Source organism: Artemia franciscana, chromosome 8, assembly GCF_032884065.1.
Source record: "Artemia franciscana chromosome 8, ASM3288406v1, whole genome shotgun sequence".
In the NCBI taxonomy this organism is placed as follows: Eukaryota; Metazoa; Arthropoda; class Branchiopoda; order Anostraca; family Artemiidae; genus Artemia; species Artemia franciscana.
The window spans coordinates 14,170,927-14,191,238 of NC_088870.1; the positions used below are offsets into that span (position 1 = coordinate 14,170,927).

Consider the following 20,312-nt stretch of genomic DNA (forward strand, 5'->3'; position numbering starts at 1 on the left):
GTAAATATGTCTATGGGTGTTTATTTGAAATTCAAAATGAATTTTGAGGTGGGAAGGTTAACTTAACTATAACACACCGTCTATATACTGGTTTCCAAAATGGCCTAACAGTGTTTTCTTAGGAAGAGTTTCGTGTATGAATTTTAAACCAGTAGGGTTTGAAGTTGGTGGTAAGAGACTAACTAAAAGAAAATGTTTATATCCTAAAGCAAATTTTTCTACTCATGCTACTACAACTTCTATTATTAATTATTCTACTACTACTACTACCACCACCACTAATTCTTAGACAACTACTATTAATTCTACATCTACTAATACTGCTGATGCTACTAAAACCAAAGACATTGCGGCGAAAGATTTTCGAAATATTGAAACTCTATGAAACAAAGTCAATACACACTATGTCCGCACAGACAGTCAAGAGGACGTATCAGAAACGCGGACGATTTAGCAACTGTTAAATGGGATGATGAGCAATCCATAGTTGCTAAGTGCATATCGCTGCTATTGCTGTTACAACTATTGCTGCCTTGCAAGCTGAGATTATTAGAGTGAAGCTTTCAAGGAATATTTTGGCAGATGTTGAACTAAATCAAAATGAAATATGAGTGTATTGATTTTAAAAATGTTACAAAACAGTATTTCATTAACAGATCATATTATTAAGTAGGACTCTTCAGGGTAATTTATGGCCTAGCCAGAACTAACCAAAAGTAATCATGTGTATACTCACAACACTATAAGTACATTTGTTGTAACTAATTATGTTAAAAGTATTAATGTGAAACTTCTTAGGAACTCTTAGGAAAACACAAAAAACATATACATGTAGGTTTTAATAGGGTTTATATATACCATTGAAAGTTTTAAAAGAGCTAATTTAACTAGAAATCGAAAGTTATAGTGCTTTATTTAAGAGTCAAAAGAAATTGCAGGATGAGCAGCTGTCCTCTTCAGTCCGTTCAATTTTAAAACGCACTCTGTCAAAATTTTCAGAAAACCAATTTGTTCTTTATGTTACATTAACTATATTCTTAAGAATATCGGGTCTGTAATTGACCTATTATGCTTTAAACTAAATCATCTTTTTAAACTAATTTGAGAGTCACACTCTGCATGGTTGTATATGAGAAACTTAAGCAATAAATAAAAATCGAAAGGGGATATTATGTTGAAACCTTAGAGAATAATGCTATTGCTAAGTACTTTAGCTCCTATATTTTAAATAAATCAAAATTGTGTAAATGTTTCCAAATTTTCAGTGAGCTGATATAGAATTTTTGGGGATTATATTAAATTTTTTTCAGATCTGTTTCATTGGAGAAAAAAAAAACAATAATATTTGTGTCAGGATTAAAAAAAAATTTTAAAAGTTTCTTTTACATACCAATCGAAAGCCGAACTATGGATTCTTATTGAAGAAACCAAAAAGACTTAAAGTATTTTTTTTAAATTAAAAAGTTTATGTCAATAAAAAACCGAACAGAAATGAATTAAAAAATAATTCCACGAAGCCATTTTTTAAAAGAAAAGAAATAAGCTCCGTTACACAAAATCACTAAGCAATCACAAATCACTATTAATAAATAAGCGAAACTAAAAAAAATTAAATAAATAACATAGCCAAACTGAAAACCAGCAAAACTGAACACGATTAGGTTGAAATCTATCCATGCTTTTTCAAGACAAAAACGTAATTTGTATTTAACTGAATTAAAAGACCTTCTAATCTCCTTTGAATTGAAAGACTATTGTAATTTCTATTCGCTTTCAGTATCATATTGATGGGGATGTGTGATAGTGCCACGATCGGAAGACTATTTGACTATATTTATGTTTATTGTTAGCTTAATGGAGCTCTTTACTTTCCTTTAAAAAACTTGTTTTGCGGAAAATAATTTTTAAATTAATATCCAATTGTTCTGCATTGACAAGGTTTTTTCTTCTAGAAAAAATATTTCATATCCATTCAGAATTTTGTCCTACTATGCTGAGCGAAATGGCTGTATCAATATCTCGACTTGATACGCCAGTAAAATTAATAGGTTTGGGAAGAGGGCCGCTTTCTCTCTGGCACAGTTTTGCTCTTAAAGGGGCACTAGAACTACTGAATTTAAATCATATTACATCCGTTACAGGTTTGAATGATAATTCTAGCTATTATAGGGTTGCGTTGCCCATGATTTTGCGTATATACCCTTTTAAATACCAGCGTACTAATATTTTTTTCTTTTAATTAAATCGGCTCCTAGGCGTTCCCTAAGAGTTTCACCTTAATATTCTTAGCAAAATTACCTACTGTAACTGTTATGGTAGTCTATAAGCATAAGGATAGTACCCTCTGGCTGGTTAAAAACCTATACTACCTATCCTTATAGTTCTAGATCTTTGTCTAAAGACAGTTATGTCTAAAATCTTTAGATAGTTTTGTCACCCTTTGAAAGTCAACATGCTCAAATTTTGTTACGATTTAGTTCAACATCAATCTAAAAATCCCTTAGAAGCTTCACCTCAATACGCTTAGTTGTATTTATTAAAAGTTGTATTTATTTTTGTAGTGGTAGGCGCATATCACCTTTGTTTCTTCAACATCCCTTTCAACATAAGCTAAAAGTTTTAACTTTACACCATTAACTTCTTATGAAAATTGCCTCATATGTCTTTTTGAGAACCTGCCTGTGCATACATCGTTTCGATATCCTTCCAGGCAGTTTCAATATACAAAATGTTTTACCTTAACACCGTTTGTTTCAATAGTAGCACTAGCAAGAGCCTTAGCCTTAGTGGCAGTAGGAGTAGCAGAAGCAAAAATAATAGTATCAGTGTTAGTTGTAGGAGTATAAGCAGCAGTATTAGAATGCAAATAACCTTTTGGTTACTTCAACATCTTCGAGAACAAGCCCTGATAGTTTTAACTTCAACCATCATACTCTTGTTAAAAATTGTAGTTACAGCCCTAGAAAATGGACACAACAGCCTTGGTTCAGGAGAATCACGTCGGTGATAAGAACAGAAAGTTTGAGGTGACAGGATTATTGGCAAATCATCATCTCTGATGGAGCAGTGAAGCCTGAAATAAAAAAAAAATATTTGAGAGCACTGCGACACAACTTGGCTGGCCAAGGGAACACTTGGCTACACGTTTGTATCCAGTTCAGTCCAGACCCATATTGGAACGATTTCATTTTTATTGACGGACTCATTCGGTGATTATAATGGCGAAAATAAAAAAAATACTTAAGTTAAATTCTGTTAACAACGAAACATATTTAAGACGATTTTAAAGTGGAAGAAAGCAAGAAAAGAAGTCCTTCGAACAACTCAGAAGGAAGCTTGCAATCAACTTCAATAGATGGCTCAGTCTCACCAGCCTCAGAGCCTAGGCAATGAGCCTGGTAGCAATTTGTACCCAGACATCCAAAGTGGTTGTACAATTAAACGACGTAGAAGTATTTTTTGAGCATTTGGAGGTGGAGCAGTTTAATAATTTATTACCGTGCTGGCTATTCTTGAAGAAGCACTTTAAAACTATCGTGACGGTTATTTATTTGTGGAAGCTAGTGCTTTAGCTTCTAAAAAAGCAAAAGACTGTTTCGAGACAAGCGGCACTAGTCAAGACCAGTGTCCAGGCAAGAAAAGAAGACAACATAGGGGCTTCAAAGGCAAAAATAAAGGAGGAGAGAAGATTCATTAGGCCAGAGCAGAGTTTAGGGAAGGAGGTTTGGTCAAAAGTCGCCGAGAAGCAAACAGAAGTCCTGATCACCAAGAATCGGACGGGGCATCAGTAGTGCATCATAACAAAGTAGACTGAAGAAATTTGTTACTGGATAGTGGAGAGTATTTTACGTTTCTGCGCTCGGAGTCAATACCTGAAGATTCTTGGTGCTTGGAGAATCTTATAAATTTTTTACACGGTGACAAACATAGTTACCATACGACACTAGTAAATGTGCGAGTTAAATCAGTAGACGATTTATTTGTTGAATTTACTGTGAAAGCTGAAGTCTTGTGTCAGATCGCAAAGAAATTGGTGATAATGGGAAATTTTTCTGGGATCTCGAGGATGGTAGACTCAAAATTTGTGTTTTTGACAACAAGAGCTGCAGCGAGCCAGCCAGCTGAGTCAAAAACTGATATTTTGAAGGCAAGGCAGCTTGAATTCGACGAATCATTATTTTTTGGAGGAGAAAAAGTGCGGAAGAGTCAGGGGGCAAAAGCGTTGCTCTCCACGTCTCGGAGTAAGTCAGATGGAGAGGAATCACTGACGGATGCAGGTTAAGGTTGAACCTAAAGAGGAAAACGTGTCATTTTAAAGTAGGATATTCTTTACCGAGTGGTCAACGATAAAGATCAAGACGAGTGGAAGGTGACGATTAGTCGTTCATTCAGCCTTCAGAAAACATTTGTTAAAAATGGCCCGTAATTCGCCTATGGTATGATATATCGAAAGGCAACGAACTACTGACAGGACTTTGGAACGATTCTTTTGTTCAAATGTTTATTTGGAGATGGAAAGACGTTGCCAATAGTTTCTTGACTACCAGATGACAGCCTGAAAACTCTTGACAGAGATTGTGCCTTTACAATCACTCCTGATCATTAAAACTCCTTTCCACAAAATATAAATAGACCTGGTATGACCTTTAGAGCGTAATAAAAGGTTTCAAGTGGTAAAAGTGATAAGCAACGATGCAATCAGATATTCTGTGGCATTACCACTTCACTCAACCTATTCACAGAAGATACCTGACAAATTGATCACGCTTTTCTTTTGAGCTGGGGTATCTTCAGTGATTCTGACTGTTACTTCATCTACCAATAGATGCAGAAACTGCAGGTGGTCCTTGTTATTAAGCCTCTTTGTACCAGTGTTTGCCATCCGGTGATGGATAGATTAGTTGAGAGGTTAAATTGAACCATAGTGCAAATGCTAAGAAAATTAGTCATAGACAAGCTTAAAAAGTGGGGTCAATATTTTCTGTATCTTTTGTTTGCCTTCAAACCCTCTCGGGCAGACATGGAAAAACTGAATCCGTGATGCATTAAATCGATACTAGCAGGAACTTATCAGTGCAAAGAAAAAGCCTACCGATTTCCAGCGGCAAATTGACATCTGGTGAACATGAAGTGCTTAAAATACAGAACAAAGGCATCATAAGACCATTGGAGGGTGTATATGGGTTACAGATAAAACTGGTACCAAAAACAGATTTGACGGAAGGTTTTTTTTTCTGACTATCAGGAACCAAGTAAATTTTTAAGGCATAAGATTTGTTTCTTACCCAATATCTTGCATGGATTATATCCTTAAGGGAGTGGGGATGGATAACTATATCGGTAAGTAAGATTTAACCTATACATATTGGCAGATAAAATGCACATTAGTAGCACACATAAAAAAGTATTTATGACGCCAAGTGGTCTCTATGAATTTTTTTTAATGCCATTTAGGATTAAAGGAGCAAGTGCGCAATTCCAAAAGCTCATGGGATCCTGTTTTCAGAAGTGTGAAATTGTTTAGTTGTTACATCGATCATTTTGTGACCCTCAGTGACTCTTTTTAGAACCACTTTTAACGCATCGTAATTTCGTTAAGGAGATTAAAGCCAGTAGTGTCATCCTAAAGACGAAAAAATCCTTAAATTTGGTTATGCTTATCATGTGAAGAACTTTGTCTCCCAGTCTTGGTAATGATTTTGGTTTGAATATTGCAAAAATATTTGATCCCTTTCCATTTAAGTGCATCTCTTTGGGTTTTTCAATTCTAAGAATCATATTTTTTAGTTATGGATTGTAAAGAGGTACTTGAGATTTGCTAAGCTGTTGGAGTTGATTTCCCAGGCTTAGTGAAACGTTATCTAAAACATCAACAACCAAAGAAAAAGCTAAGGAATTCCCGAAGGAACATTGTTTGTCACCAAAGTATTGGTAATATCAAGCTCTATCGTTTTCAGAAACACTGGTTGAAAGATCAATCATAGAGTTTGAGCTGTCCTCATCCCTTTCTTTTCTTCCACCAACTACTCCGATTCAGAGACAACTATGACTATTTCAATTTCTTTTCCGTCAGCCGTCAGTTTTATAGTATACTGACAGCTTCTGTAACAAATAACAATCGTTTGGGAGGGTTTTTCACAATAATAATGTAACATATGCTCCAGATTTAAAAGATATTTTTTGGTAACGAACCACCCATCGTTCCTAATTGGGCACCCTTTTTTGTTATACAGCACTCTTTCGATATTCTGAATATATTTTAATATAAGGTCATCATAGATTCTAAAATAGGTAAGTGCCACGTTATGAAATACCGAAACAATTTTTTCACACATTCACCTTTGTTGTAATTTCACCTAATTCTGTTGGTTCAAAAAAAAAATGACTTTTTAAAAAATATTGAAAATTTCCCAATCCTAGTTCAGAGAAGATAAAATTTGAGGATGTTGCTGGTAAGCTCCATATTTATATGAAAAGAAAAAAACTTATCTGTGTTGCTACCTTCTGTGTTAAAAATATTAATTAGACATTCTGAAATAGGACAATTGGGTACAAATGGGATAAAGTAGTTCAGTGGAATTTTTAATCATCTTCAAACCACTACGAGGTGAATAAATTTTCTATTATGTTTCTTGGGAATATTGATATCCTATAGGTTTTTGAATCAAATCTAAGCCAAGATTACTTTTCTCGTCACGTTTTAATTTCAGGATTTCAAATTGTCAATCAAGGTAAAGGGAGGAGGATTGGAGTATCTTTTGAAGGATCCTATTAATTTTACAGTTTGTGTAAATGTGTAACTCTATAGTTTGTGTAGCTCTATAATCGAACTCTCAACACAGAATCCAAAAACAGACTAACTACAAATCTATGTTTTTACGCAAAAAACTTGATGCCAGAGGAAACCGTAGAATGATCCTACTGATAGCGACAAGTGGGGGCTTCAAAACTGCAAGCCTTTTGAATAATATTATATATCAATGTCCGAGTCGAAAGAGAGACCAAACTAAACTCTTAAAAAAAAATTTTTTCATTGCAACACCACTGACTTAGAAATGAGGATTCCGTTTGCCCTTTAAGATTATTGTATAAGCAAATATAATCAAGAAAACTAAACGAGTCATCTATCTGAAAAGAAAAGCTACAGAAACCCAACTGCTCACAATTGATAAATATAAACTACTAGTAGAGTTTTTTTTATCAATGCCAATTTAAGAAACAATTTTGAAAAGTAATTATGCGTCAGAAATTATGGAGTTTTTACATTTAATTTCATGACTTTTCAAAGTTTTTATTCAAAATATTTTTATTGAATTTTTATTTTATGGCTGATGTGTTATTAAGACAAAATGTTGTTATATGATTAGAAAATTATTCATATACTCAATTCTATATGTCTTATGGTTGGTCCTCACAGCCTAACCTAGTATGAGTCAATTTTAGCGGAAAACTAATTTAGAGGGATTTTTTTTCGATTTCTTGCCTTTCCTTGAATGAATCTATTAGAAAAAATCTTTCAGCCACCTTTAAAAGTTTAATAGCAAAAGCCATAGCTCACATTTTTTTAACCTGTTATAATTCCTTAGAGTGTAAAGACAACTACCGAATAGGACGTGATATTTTTACACGAGATCTGTTGCTCTTCCTCTGTAGTTTGTCTCGTGTTATATGAAATACGCTCTAAAGTTAGTTGCAACTAAACAAGAAGTGGTGCAAGAAGTATCCTCATAATCATCAGTACTTACAAACTATAGATATATGAATAGAAGTTATATTGATTCAAAATGCTTTAAACGCCTTATTCATCAAAAGTTTGATGTATATGCATTTTAAACATTTTACTTTGTCTTTTGAAATATGTGTTTTCGAACCGCTAGTGTTAATTTTTCAAAACATCGATAAGAAATAAAAAAAAAATAACTTTAATAATCAATATAACTGGAAAACAAAATGATCTAAAATAAACTGTATATTCGATATTTAATTATATTATTTCTTGAAAATCTCAGCCATTCAAAATTTCATTCAACTATAGTATTTAGTTTTCAATTTTATAACTAAAATAACGTTTAAAATAAATATTTTTCTTTTTAAAGTGCAATTGTTGTATTTGGCCCAAATAACTATACGGTTAAGGAAGCGGAGGGAGCAGTAACCATATCTTTTTTATATAGTTTCTGTTTGTTTAAGTTTGACTTGAATTTTCAGCATATCAATCGTTTAAAATTTAACCAAGCATTTTTATCAGTGTCCGTAACTGAAAATCTCTGGGAAAGTCTAAAAGGATTTTGTATTATATCAAACGAAGTTCTATTTAATGATAAATGATACCATGAAATAGCATCAGTAGGCCTATTTACAAACTAAGAATGAAAAAAAACATTATTCAGGAAAAATGCTGAAAGGCTTTGTTATTAATAAAAAGGTAATGACATTGTTCAAAACAGTTTTTCCTTGTGTTTTAATTTATTTATTTTGAATAAGGTGCCTTAAATTTTTCAAACAACGACGAAAAATTAAAACTTAACCATTATAGTCACTAAGATAGCTGGAAAAGAAAACTAATTAAAGTTAAAAGTTACCTTACCCCCTGTTATTTGTGTAAAAAAAGATAACACTGTAGCGAAAGTGCTTCGGTACAATGCAAAGAATATGTTGATACCGTAACTTGTGTATTTTGGTGATCAAGTCTTATTGAAGTCTTGTTAAGTTAGTTTTTAAGTATTCTTACGATATTGTGATGTGTGCTTATTATTAAGATGTGAGCCGTTGTGTTATAAACTTGAGCTTTATATGAACGGGTTACAGGCAATATTTTCCTGGCGTGCTATTTTTCTTATTTGTGTTATTATGTGGATCATATTTGTTTTTCTTTTTTGTGCCTGTTTGTTATGTTTATTGAAACCATGTACCGAGATTTATTTTGTTTTTAATGACAATGGATAATTATGATCGTGATTCCCGGAGCAGTATCCGTCTTAATGCTTTGGAAGCTTCTAATGTAGATTTTGGGGGTATATTTACGGAGCAGCTACATGGGAGTTATGACATTGGGGTAGCAAGGCATTATAAATCTGTTAATTCCAAATATTTGTTTAAAGATGGAATCCAGTCTGAGTATGGAGATGCGAGAGGCCTCAATGTTTTCCATCTTAATTGCCAAGGATTAAATACTTCGTTTAATTTTTTAAATGAAGTATGTGATCTTTCGGTTTTCCAGGTGATCGGTCTTACTGAAACCTGGCTGAACGACCACAACTCCGCTTTTTTAAATATACCAGGATATAATTTCTACAATAGGAATCGACAGTTTCGGCAACATGGAGGAAACGGTGCATATATTTGAAGCGATATTGAGGTTTTGGTAAGAAATGACTCAGTAGTATACCAGGAAATGGTTTTTGAACCATTTATTCTTCAGCTTAGGCTGAAACCTAAAGATGCATTTGTTATTATATTGTATAGGCCGCCATCTGGCTCCATACTAATCTTTATGGATCTTCTGGATAAGCAGCTGGAGAAACTAGCAACTAGTTCACATCCATTGATGATGCTCGGGGATTTTAATATTGACCTAAGTGAGCTTGATGCGAGTGTTTCTATGGATTTTTTGCGGCTTTGTATGTCCTATGGTTTATTTCCAACTATAAATATATGCACACGAGTAACCACCTCATCATCAAAGCTAATTGACAATATTTTTTCAAATATGTTTTTTTCAGCTCCAAGAGTTATTATTACAGATGTATCCGATCATTTTGGGATTTCAACAAGATTTGATCTCTGTATTCCCCAAAAGTTAGTCCAATGCACGTATTTAGCCAGAGTAACCTCCAAAAATTTAAGCAGGCAATTGCAGAAGTTGATTGGAATAATTTAATAGACCTTACGGATGATATAAATACGAGTTTTCAAAGATTTTACGATAAACTAATTTTGTTAGTGACAAAAACATTTATAATGGTTCGTTCGTCATCAAGGAAAAATAATCCTAAGAAATCTATCTTCCCGTATAGTATCTTCTGATGATGATGCTCCCTTGGAGTTTTTTATGAAGACTCCAATTGATATTTCTATGTATATGAGACCCTTCTCTCGTGATGAAGTAGAGAAAATTATCTTTGGGATGAAAAATACATCGGCAGGTAGTGATTCACTCAATCTTCTGGTGTTAAAAATAGCGTTTCCTTATGTTGCTGATATTCTTACTTCTCTCATTAATTTGTGCTTGAAACGGGGAACGTTTCCTGATTGCTTGAAAATTGCTAAGATTACCCCTGTTTTTAAATGCGGTAATAAGAATGATCTAGGAAATTATCGGCCTATCTCAGTCTTACCTGTTATTTCTCGACTGCTAGTAAAGTGTATTAACACTAGAGTTTATGATCATTTGGAACTGCATAATCTGTTAAATCCAGTTCAATTTGGCTTCAGAAAAGGGAGAACCACAGAGATGGAATTATCATATATAACTTTGATAATCAATGGAGCTCTTGATAATAAGCTTAGAGTAGCGGGTCTGTTTCTTGATTTGGTTAAGGCATTTGACACTGTTGACCACCAATTACTACTTCGAAAATGTGAATTTTATGGACTAAGAGGGGCTACTTTAGCTTTGTTTTGTGATTATCTCCAAAATAGAGAGCATTATGCTCACATTAATGGATTTTCTTCAAGTAAGAGTCTTGTTAAATATGGTATCCCCCAGGGTTCTGTGTTAGGGCCTACTCTTTTTTTTAATTTTATAAATGATCTGCCAAATGCTGTTGCAACTACTTCTAGAATAGGGGATATAGTGAATCCCGCACCTTCGGGAACCAGGATCACTACACCCTTATTTGCTGATGATACGACATTGATGTGTGTTGCCTCAACTGAACAACAGCTTACCTCAACAATTAATGCAGCAATGACTATGACATGTCTTTGGTTGAAGATAAACCGCCTTGACCTAAATATAAATAAGTCAAATTTTGTTATTTTTTTAACGATCCCCAAATTATTATCCTTGGATTATGGAAATAGCTACACCAAAGGGAATTGTTAAGCGGTCAAAGTCCGTTCAGTACCTTGGGATTATTATTGACGAAATTTTATCATTTAAGTGCCATGTAAAAGCTATAAGTAGAATATTATCGCGGAATTTAGGGATTATCCGTAAACTAAAACATTTATTTCCTTCAAATGTTATACGGTTATTATATTTTTCTCTGATTCATCCGTATATTTTGTGTTGCTCGTCTGTATGGCTTGGGACATTCCCCTCAATACTTCACCCAATCCGCGTACTGCAGAATAGTGCCATTAAATCACTTTGTGGAATAGGGAACCGGGATTCGGTCAGGTCAATGTATAGTATGATAAATATAATGCCTGCAGACGGATTGCGTGATTTTTATACACTGGTCTTTATGTATAAGTACCATTATGGGTGCGTTCCAGAATGTTTTACAGGAAGTTTTCGGGATAGGTCTAATATTCATGATCATAGAACTCGAACAAGTGGAGATATTGAGGTTCCTCGCCTAGTTTCAAGTAGGACTGTTTTTTCAATTATTTATAGAGGGGCTAAGCTATGGAATAAGCTTGTTCCAAGTATTAAAGAATTGCCCATTAATCAATTTAAGGCCGTGCTGCGTGTGGGGTTTCTTGGTAGGTATACCTTTGAAATAGATTGAGATTGATTGATTTAGTATTGAAAATAATTGTTTATTGTTTTTTTTCTTTTGTTTTCTTTTTTTGCTTCGGGATCATTATATTATGTTGTTTGATTGTCTATGAATTATTTATATAATTTTTTTTTCTCGGTATACGGTTTCACCTTTCTTCTCATTTCAGATTAACTCAATGTTTTTCTGTTTTTGTTCTATTTTTCTTCTATTTTTTCTTCTTTTTGTTAGTAACACACCCTCGCAAGCAACGCTTTTGGTGTGCTACCGATTGATTTTGTGTGTGTTATTTCCTTTGGTTAATAAATTAATACTACTACTACTACTAAAAGTATATTTAATATATAGATATATTCATTCCTGAAAATAATAGCGATTAAAAATTTCATTAGCCTGAATTTTTTCACTTATATTTTATGGATGAAAAATGTTTATGACATTAAAATTTCTCAGTAAACTGTAATTGTTGCAATAAGGTTCAGCCATTACACGACAAAGTAAGGAGGAGGGGGCAGTAGTTAAGCTTCTGTTTTTATAGTTTTTGTATGTTCTAGTTTGACTTGAACATTCAGTTTAGTTTTCACTAGTCTTAAAACTTATTTATTCAACTACATCAGGATCTGAAACTGATAATCTTAGGAAATGTCTAAAGGGCTGCTGCACCATATAACATATAATGGGTGTATCCTAGGTGTCAAAAGAGCTTATCTGGGCATATTTATATTGATCTCAGGAATTGCTACAGGTATTACATTTCCTCTTTCAGGGGAAACGCTATATGCATCCTGTTTGTCAATATTTTAATATCAGTTGGGAGAGCGAATCAAGTTAAAACACTTGACGCATGAATTTTTAAAGACCAACAGCCTTTTTCTGACGTTAAATAAGTTCAGGAAAGAAAATCTATTTATTAGGTAGAGTCCACCTGCTGATAGGACCCGCACTTTATATGACCAAAATATTCATAGTGAGATTGTTGTGTTCTCGTTTATCGTCTAAAACAAGAATTATCCCTATTGAAGTGTTATTTATACATTGAAATACTCAAAGAATGTCTAACCGTATATTGAAATTAAGGACAAGACGTACATCCCAGTGGTGAATAAGCTAAGCTTCGGTATTTCAGAAACGACAGAGTTTATTAGGTAAAAACTATCAGGAGCTATCCGTTGAGATCCTAAACTAATCAAACTATACAATATGCATTCTGGTTGTTAATATAATATGTCTTTAAGATCTCAGGAATAATTAAGGATGTAATGTTGAGGAAGATTTTTGTTCTTGATCAACATTCAGAGTGTGCATTCAAAGGGCTTACCAGTAATAGCTTTGGAGCGTCGCGCATCAATAGGGTTTACCAGCAATATTATAAGAGTGGCTAATGGCGTTAGTTTTAAATTACAGTAAGTGGTGAGGAGAATGCTGAAATAAATAATAACTTGCTATTAGCATTCAGTTTGCCAGAAGGATCATGTACAGACGAATTTAAAACGGCAAGGATATTCAGTTTTAACACCCAGAGAATGTTTTGAGAGATCAGGAACTCAACTAAAAATATTATTTACACCCTGGTTGTCAGAATGAATTTTTTCATAACACAACTTTCAAACACTTGCACCAAAATCAAATAAAAGGATTTAAACATTGAGAAATACAGGGAAAGTTTTATCTTGACTAAGAGGATGAAATAATGATGCCATCTTTGTTCACCTAAGACATACCAAATTTCTAACATTTTAGGATTCCATCAGCCGGTGTTTTTCAATATTAAGGCATCGGTTTTTTATTTTTCTACTTTTTGATTTATAACTTGCGAATAATACTGAAGAAAATAGCCTTCAACTATGAGGTACTCACTTAACATCTCATAAAAGCTACACAATGAATGCAAGACCATATACGTTTGAACTAATGAAACACAAGGGATTGGCTTATTCCATTCCCCCTAAAAAGGTCAAAGCTATTAATTTGTTTCCTTTGAACTTGGAAACAATGAAGAGCATCAAAATGATTCAATAACACCTTGAAAAATTACTTACTCACAAGGAATGTTACATTGTTCTTCTTAGATAAAGATAAGTTGCTGTGACCAACATATTTACATCCTAAGTGGAAGCTCAATCGACCGTCTTTCTTCACGATTTTTTTTTTAAATGAAATGCTACCTGGATTATCAAACAGGGTCAAAATAAGTGACTCTAAAGGGACAGATGGTGTTAGACATAGAAAAAAGGTCAGAAATAAAAGTTAAGTATAAATTTGATAAATGAAAAATGAAACGAAAAATTTTACTTTAATACATGGTTAGGCATGCAACAAATATAGTTCCAACCCTTCAAGAGGGCTGTCTGTTTATTTAACCTTGCCAGTTGAAAGTTTGCTCAAACCTCAACCAGTTTCTCGTAAGAATTGTCATATTTACTAAACTAGCTTGAAAGCCAAAGAAATCATCCAATGCTACCCCTTCAGCATAATAATACTTTTATGTTTCCGCAAAGAAAATTCTAGTCAAAGTTATAATTATAGATATTGTATTTTTTAATAGCTAATTAAGTTGATAAAATCAATGATATTTGCAGAACCGCCTTTGGAATTGAGGAAATTTTTCAAATTCCTGATACGGAGCATAAATCTATTGGTCTTTAATTTAATGACAGTATCACTCAGTTTTTGGTCTTTAATAACTGCTTATATTGCCCGAAAAGTGTTCAGTTGGGTGAACAAGCTACCAAAGCACAACATACGCTGACGTATGTTGCCGTAAGAATTTGGCCAAATATTTTAGATATACGTTAGCTTCTGAAAGAATTTTCGCCAGTCAATCTAGAGAAGCCTACAGTTTGTTAATTGTATTAAAGTTTACATTCAATCACCAAATATTAGCTAGCATTTATTTATTATTGCATCCCATGCATGCAATGGTTGTACAGTTTGCATCTGTTACATTTGTTTGCAGTTGTTGCAATGCATCTGCTCACCCTTTTACTATTTTGGTCTCTTCTTATTGCTTCATATATTAATTATAAGAGTTGGCGTTTCAAGGAATACGGAAAATATTTCCCACGGCTACCACTCTAAACTAAAAACAGCCTCCTATCCTAGGAGTAAGGAGTTACTAGTCCAGCGTCCGCAGTGCAGAAAATATATGAGAGATATTGGGGACAAACTATTGGTGAAAGTACTTTGAAAATTGTCTTTCGTTGATCATACGTTTGTTCATATGTATGACTGCCCTAATTTTTATTTTTACTTATTAGTTCTTATTTTCGGTTATGTTTGAATTTATCAGAAGTCATTTGTTTTTATTATACCATCACATCTTATATTTAGATTTATTGTGGGCAACAAATTTATAAATAAAAATAAGTAAATTTCTTGTCCTCTGATAAACATAAAAAGAAGAGAAACAATAGGGAATTCTTTTTCGCAAGACAGTGGAAATCCAATTTGAATTATTATATTGGCTCTTTGTTCAAGGTTCGTCGGCAGCAAAATATAAATAAATAGAAGATAGAAGACTTACAACCACATACGACCACTGTAAATGTTTGAAACAGTTCCAGCATGCTTACTTCGGGTATGTTAAACCAGGACTGTTAAGTAAAGTGAGATGAAATGAGACAATTCATTGAAACAAAAGAAAAATAAGATATAGATATTCACTCAAAATGCATTTTCCATTGTCTTACGATGGAAATCGTATCATACGTTCCAATTGGAAATATTAATACACAATATTAAAGACAAGCAAAAACAAAAATACACGATTTCCTCTGAAAGAAAATCCTTAGAAAAATTTTCATTGAAAATTTGTCCTCTCTTGATTTTAACCAGGCTGCTAGATGGGAAAGAGATTTGTTTTGTCGTGATCTCCACTTATCAAGGGAGTGGCTTAACAAGAAATTGGAAAACCTACTATATGAATCTTCGATGAATAATCCTTCTGATACTCAAAGATTTTTCTCTTGAACCGGCTGTTGCTATTCTGTTCTCTAAAAAGCTTGAACCATTGGAAATTCAGACTCTCGAAAAAGGGTTTAAAATTCTCTTTTAATCCAAAACAAGTTCCTGTGTGACAAATTTAGTTTCCGCTTTAGAGTCTTCTTTGTACAAATTCTATGACATATTTCCAGCCCAGATAAAGTTACGGCTAGTCTTATTGATACTCTTTACAATAATCAAGAAAACGTTAATTTTCCTGCCAATATAAAACCAGGTGATTTGTAAAGCCTAAGAATTCTATCTAATCTCAGCAAAGGCCTTTCAGTTATTATAATTAAAGCGGATAAAACAAATTTCTGGTTATGATTGATACGACAAATTACGACAGAAAAATTTATTTGCGTCCAGATAAAAAAAAAAATAGATATACAACTAAAACCTATCATCATACTGATTAGCTTGCTAATAAAATTATAAATGAATTCAAAATCTAACACAAAATGGTATTATCTGGTTTTACCAAATCATACAATTCATTTTTTATTTTAACTACAATGATATAATATTTTTTTCCCTGGTGCAGCTTTTGTCCAAATTTTTATGGTCGACCAAAATTACATAAGGAAGGCATTCCCTTAAGGCCCATCGCAGCTTGAACAGAAGCCCCCGCCTCGAATATTGGAAAACTGCTTCTTATATCCTTCAAAACCTTGCTTTATTCTCAAAAATAATACTACTGTATACTGGTAGATTTGGTTGAAAAACTCAAAAACATAAATTTCTCAGAAACACAATTATAAGTAGCTTTGACATTGTTTCTATGTCAAATTGTTTCTATGTCAATTGTTTCTACATCAAATATTGTAGTAGTAGTAGTATTGTTGATGGGAAATTATTAGGAAACCAAGTAAACTAATAGTATCATTTAATGCAAATTTCAGCCGCAGAAATAAATTGCGAGGTCTGAATAACCTTGGTTAAACTCTTTAACAAGTATTCAATGTATTTCCAATTCAGTAGTTATTTTTAGCCATAAATGCACACCTCTCCAGGTCACTGGCAAATATTTATGCAAAACATATTGAAAATTGGGCGTTAAATTCTTATTTTTGAGACATATCTCTTGGGGATGTGACATGGATGACATAATTCCACTGTGAAATTATGGGGAAAATGAACCTATAAATTTTATAGATCACCTTAATACATACGAAATAAATTTATATTTTAAGTTAGAAATTGAAATTGCAAATAAAAATTCATTCCTTGATGTTCTAATTATTCATGGCTAAGTAAACATAATTTTACTATTTACAGAAAACCAAGACAAAACAACAGATAATAACAGTTTAAATCAAACCGCCTCCCGCAAGTTACATAATCGCTCTTGTCGATCCTGCCTTTAACATTTGTTCTGGTTCCTACATTATAGCAGAACTAAACTTTATCAGGTAAATGCTTTTTGGAAATGGGTATTCTATTTTATTTATTAAAAATACAATTAATCGTAGATTTAAGAAATACTCCCGTAAAACCAATGGTAATTTACCTTGTGAGAATCCCGAAAAGTTCTCAAATATAATTTATCTCCAATTCGCCCCCAAAATAACTACGAATCTTAAGAACTTCTGTACACAAAATAATGTGTATGTTGTATTTACTAATAATTTCCAAATTATAAATCTTCTAAATTTTGGTAAAGATAAGACCCAAGCTACTCACCAGAGATGATTCTATCAAATACCAAGTGGCGGTAGTAAATATAATATAGGTAGAACTCAGCAAAATTTAGAAAAGGCTCCTACAACAGCATAAAGGTGATATCACCAAAGCTCTAAATTCTAATATTGCTGCTATTTCCTTTGATTCTGCTTTAAGCAGCAATGTATTTGAAGATCCTAGCTGCAAAACACTTTTTGAAGAATCCGTACATATTAGCAATGACCTAGGCATAAAACAGGTAATTTGAAAAGTAACTGAAATCAGACTTGAGGTTAATAATAGTTTTTCCTTAAATAGGGACATGGGTAATAATTATTAAATGCTCTTTACAATGAAATAATTACTAACGATCTTACAGAATACTTTAAAAACAGTAGATTTTAACAAAAAACCAGTCACAAATAGACTTTTGAGGTCAGCTGCCGAAAAAGCAAGATTGGTACTAAAACACGTTTTTAATTATTTCTCTTTCAATTGAATGAATTTTTTCGTATCATATCACTTTATTCATCAGTCCTGGCTTAATTTCACTGAAGTAAGGATCCTGGACTGTTTTAAAAAATTTTCATTTTAGTTCTTTTGGTCGTATGCTGTTGTAAGTTTCTCTTTGTCTATTTATTTATATTTTGCTGAGGATGACCCCTAGACATAAGGCCGCAATATTCATTCAAATTAGGTTTTCACTGTCTTGCGAAAAGAATTGCCTATTTTTCTTGTTGTTTTTGATGTTTGTGACTTGAAAGGCAGTGTAGTCCTCGTCACTATTTGAGCTTTGTTCAATTATAACCTAAGTGAAATTTAGACTAATAAATGAATACACCTTTCATTTTGTTATATTTAATTTACAAATCAAAAAAGGAACAACGCCCTTGCCGCCTAATTATCCTATTTTCAGTTTTTGTTGAACTATTTAAAGCATCGAATCGTTGATATAATGGATGATATGTGAGTTCTTTACATTTTCATCTGTATTAAAGAAAAATAACTGATTTTAGGTCCTATGCAATTTAGTTGAGTTGTTTTATAGGTTGAAAAAGGCCTTCAGACGTAAAATTGTAATATTGGGACCTGTTTTAATAATCAAACCTGGCCTGCTTTTTTTTCACCGCAAAATTCAAAGTATTACAATCCTTTTCATTTAATTTCGTTAATTTTTTAATTTGTACATCATGTTTGATTTATGGAATTCTTCAGAGAACAATCATCGCATTGATAATATGTCACCCTTTTCAAATATTCACACATCGTACACTGAGGTATTTCTCAAACACATCTCGTATGAGGAGAAGAATACCTGATGTAGAGTGAAATTACCTTGTACAATAAGAACTTAATTGAGTTCCACCTCGTATGTATCAAGTTTCTGACTATATATCTTCTAAGAGTATTTTAAATACATTAAAATATATATTAATTATGTTTTCTTTTTTGTCTCCAGAATTATTCTTTAAAATATATGTAAGAATTGGTGCTAAAGCTTTTTTCGTCTCCTAAAAAGCTGTGATTTATGATTATAGGTACACGCCAGGATCCCAATATGCATTTCTTTTTTTTCGTAATGATTTTTGTAACTGTTGGAAACATACTTTAAAGGTTTGTACCATCTGTTTTAACTGTGCTCCTATAACCAGTATAAACTACTTTTTTCTGTTCGTGTAAGATAAGCTTAAGAAATAGCTTTTATATTTTGAAATAGCGTTTTCTATGACTTATTTTAGGTCACGATGCTTAAGTTGTAAGACTTTCATTTTTTTTAGTTATTTTTTTTATGAGTGTGAATTACTTGACAATGAAATGAAGATGACTTATGACTATTGCTTCTTGATTTTATTTTTAGTTTGGTGACTGGAGAATTCTTTTATTTGGCTGATTCAAAATTATGAAATCAATTTAGTTCCAAGTTTCTTCTGCATTTTCTGCTTTTGGCTTGCAATTTCGTTTTTATGATATAGGCACCTTTTCAAGATTTTTTACTTGGTTATATTTATATTTGTTAATTAACATAAGTTATTTTTTGTCTCCTATACGATTTATTTTCTTTTAAAAGTGTTTTTAAAGTTTTGGTTACTTTGTTTTAAACTTTGGAACTGTGGTTTGCTCCTTATCAGGTGGCAACTGTATCTACTACCATGATGTTTGCCTTAACATATTTTCTTTTTGATTGTAATTTTTAATTAGTATATCAAGCTTCTTATCAGATACCATCATACAAAAATCGTTAGGATTTTTTTTTAATTTAGCTTTCCATGCTACGTTAATTTACATAATATTCTTGTAGGATTGTGCCCAAATCAAGAAGTGTGGGGTGGAGTTCCTGTTTTGCTAGATTTCATAGATGGAGAGGTGGAGAAAGAGCTAATCAAAAATACTGGAAACTATACAGTTTGCATGAGCAAAGGTGTAGCACCCTCTAAGAAAGATTGTCTAGTTTATTCATTCGGTATCAATTTTGAGTGGTCTTTTGATGAAAAAGCGGAAGACTATGGATGTCAGGTGTTTTCTTTTGATCCGTCAATGAGTGTTCCATTCCATCATCATTCCTCGAAAATCATTTTTTATGACAAGGGTGAGTCTTATAAGCAGTCTTATAAGTAGAATCATAAACTATGAAAAGATTTTAAACTGTTTTGTTTATGTAAGGGATGATTTTACAGAACAAAAGATTATTCTTCGGTTCTAAAGCTTAACATCAAAGACCTCAATAAAAATACTGGTTCTCTCATTCAGTGCTTTCCTTGAAAATTATTCTGATTTAAAGGTATTTTACAACATTAAGGGATCAACCAATTTTGTCCTTATTGAACGTTTTTGTTTGTGTTGTCTAACTATTTAGGATTGATTTAATTTTTTTTGCTATAGATTGTACAGACAAGCTGATTGATGAGAAAATGAAATGAAAATATGACAGAGAACTAAAACTGACAATAATTTTCCCCCAAAATCTTAGAACAACCTTTTAGTTTATTGTCTTTTGTGTTG

General features: G+C 32.7%; 1 protein-coding gene across 1 annotated transcript in view; it reads left to right on the forward strand.

Moving 5' to 3' along the window:
* LOC136030018 (uncharacterized) overlaps positions 1-20,312 on the forward strand; it is an 88,274-nt gene that overhangs the window by 31,483 nt on the left and 36,479 nt on the right. Inside the window, exon 3 of the mRNA XM_065708633.1 lies at positions 19,612-19,899. Within this exon, the coding sequence (XP_065564705.1) occupies positions 19,612-19,899 (288 nt within the window). The remainder of the gene's footprint in view (positions 1-19,611; positions 19,900-20,312) is intronic.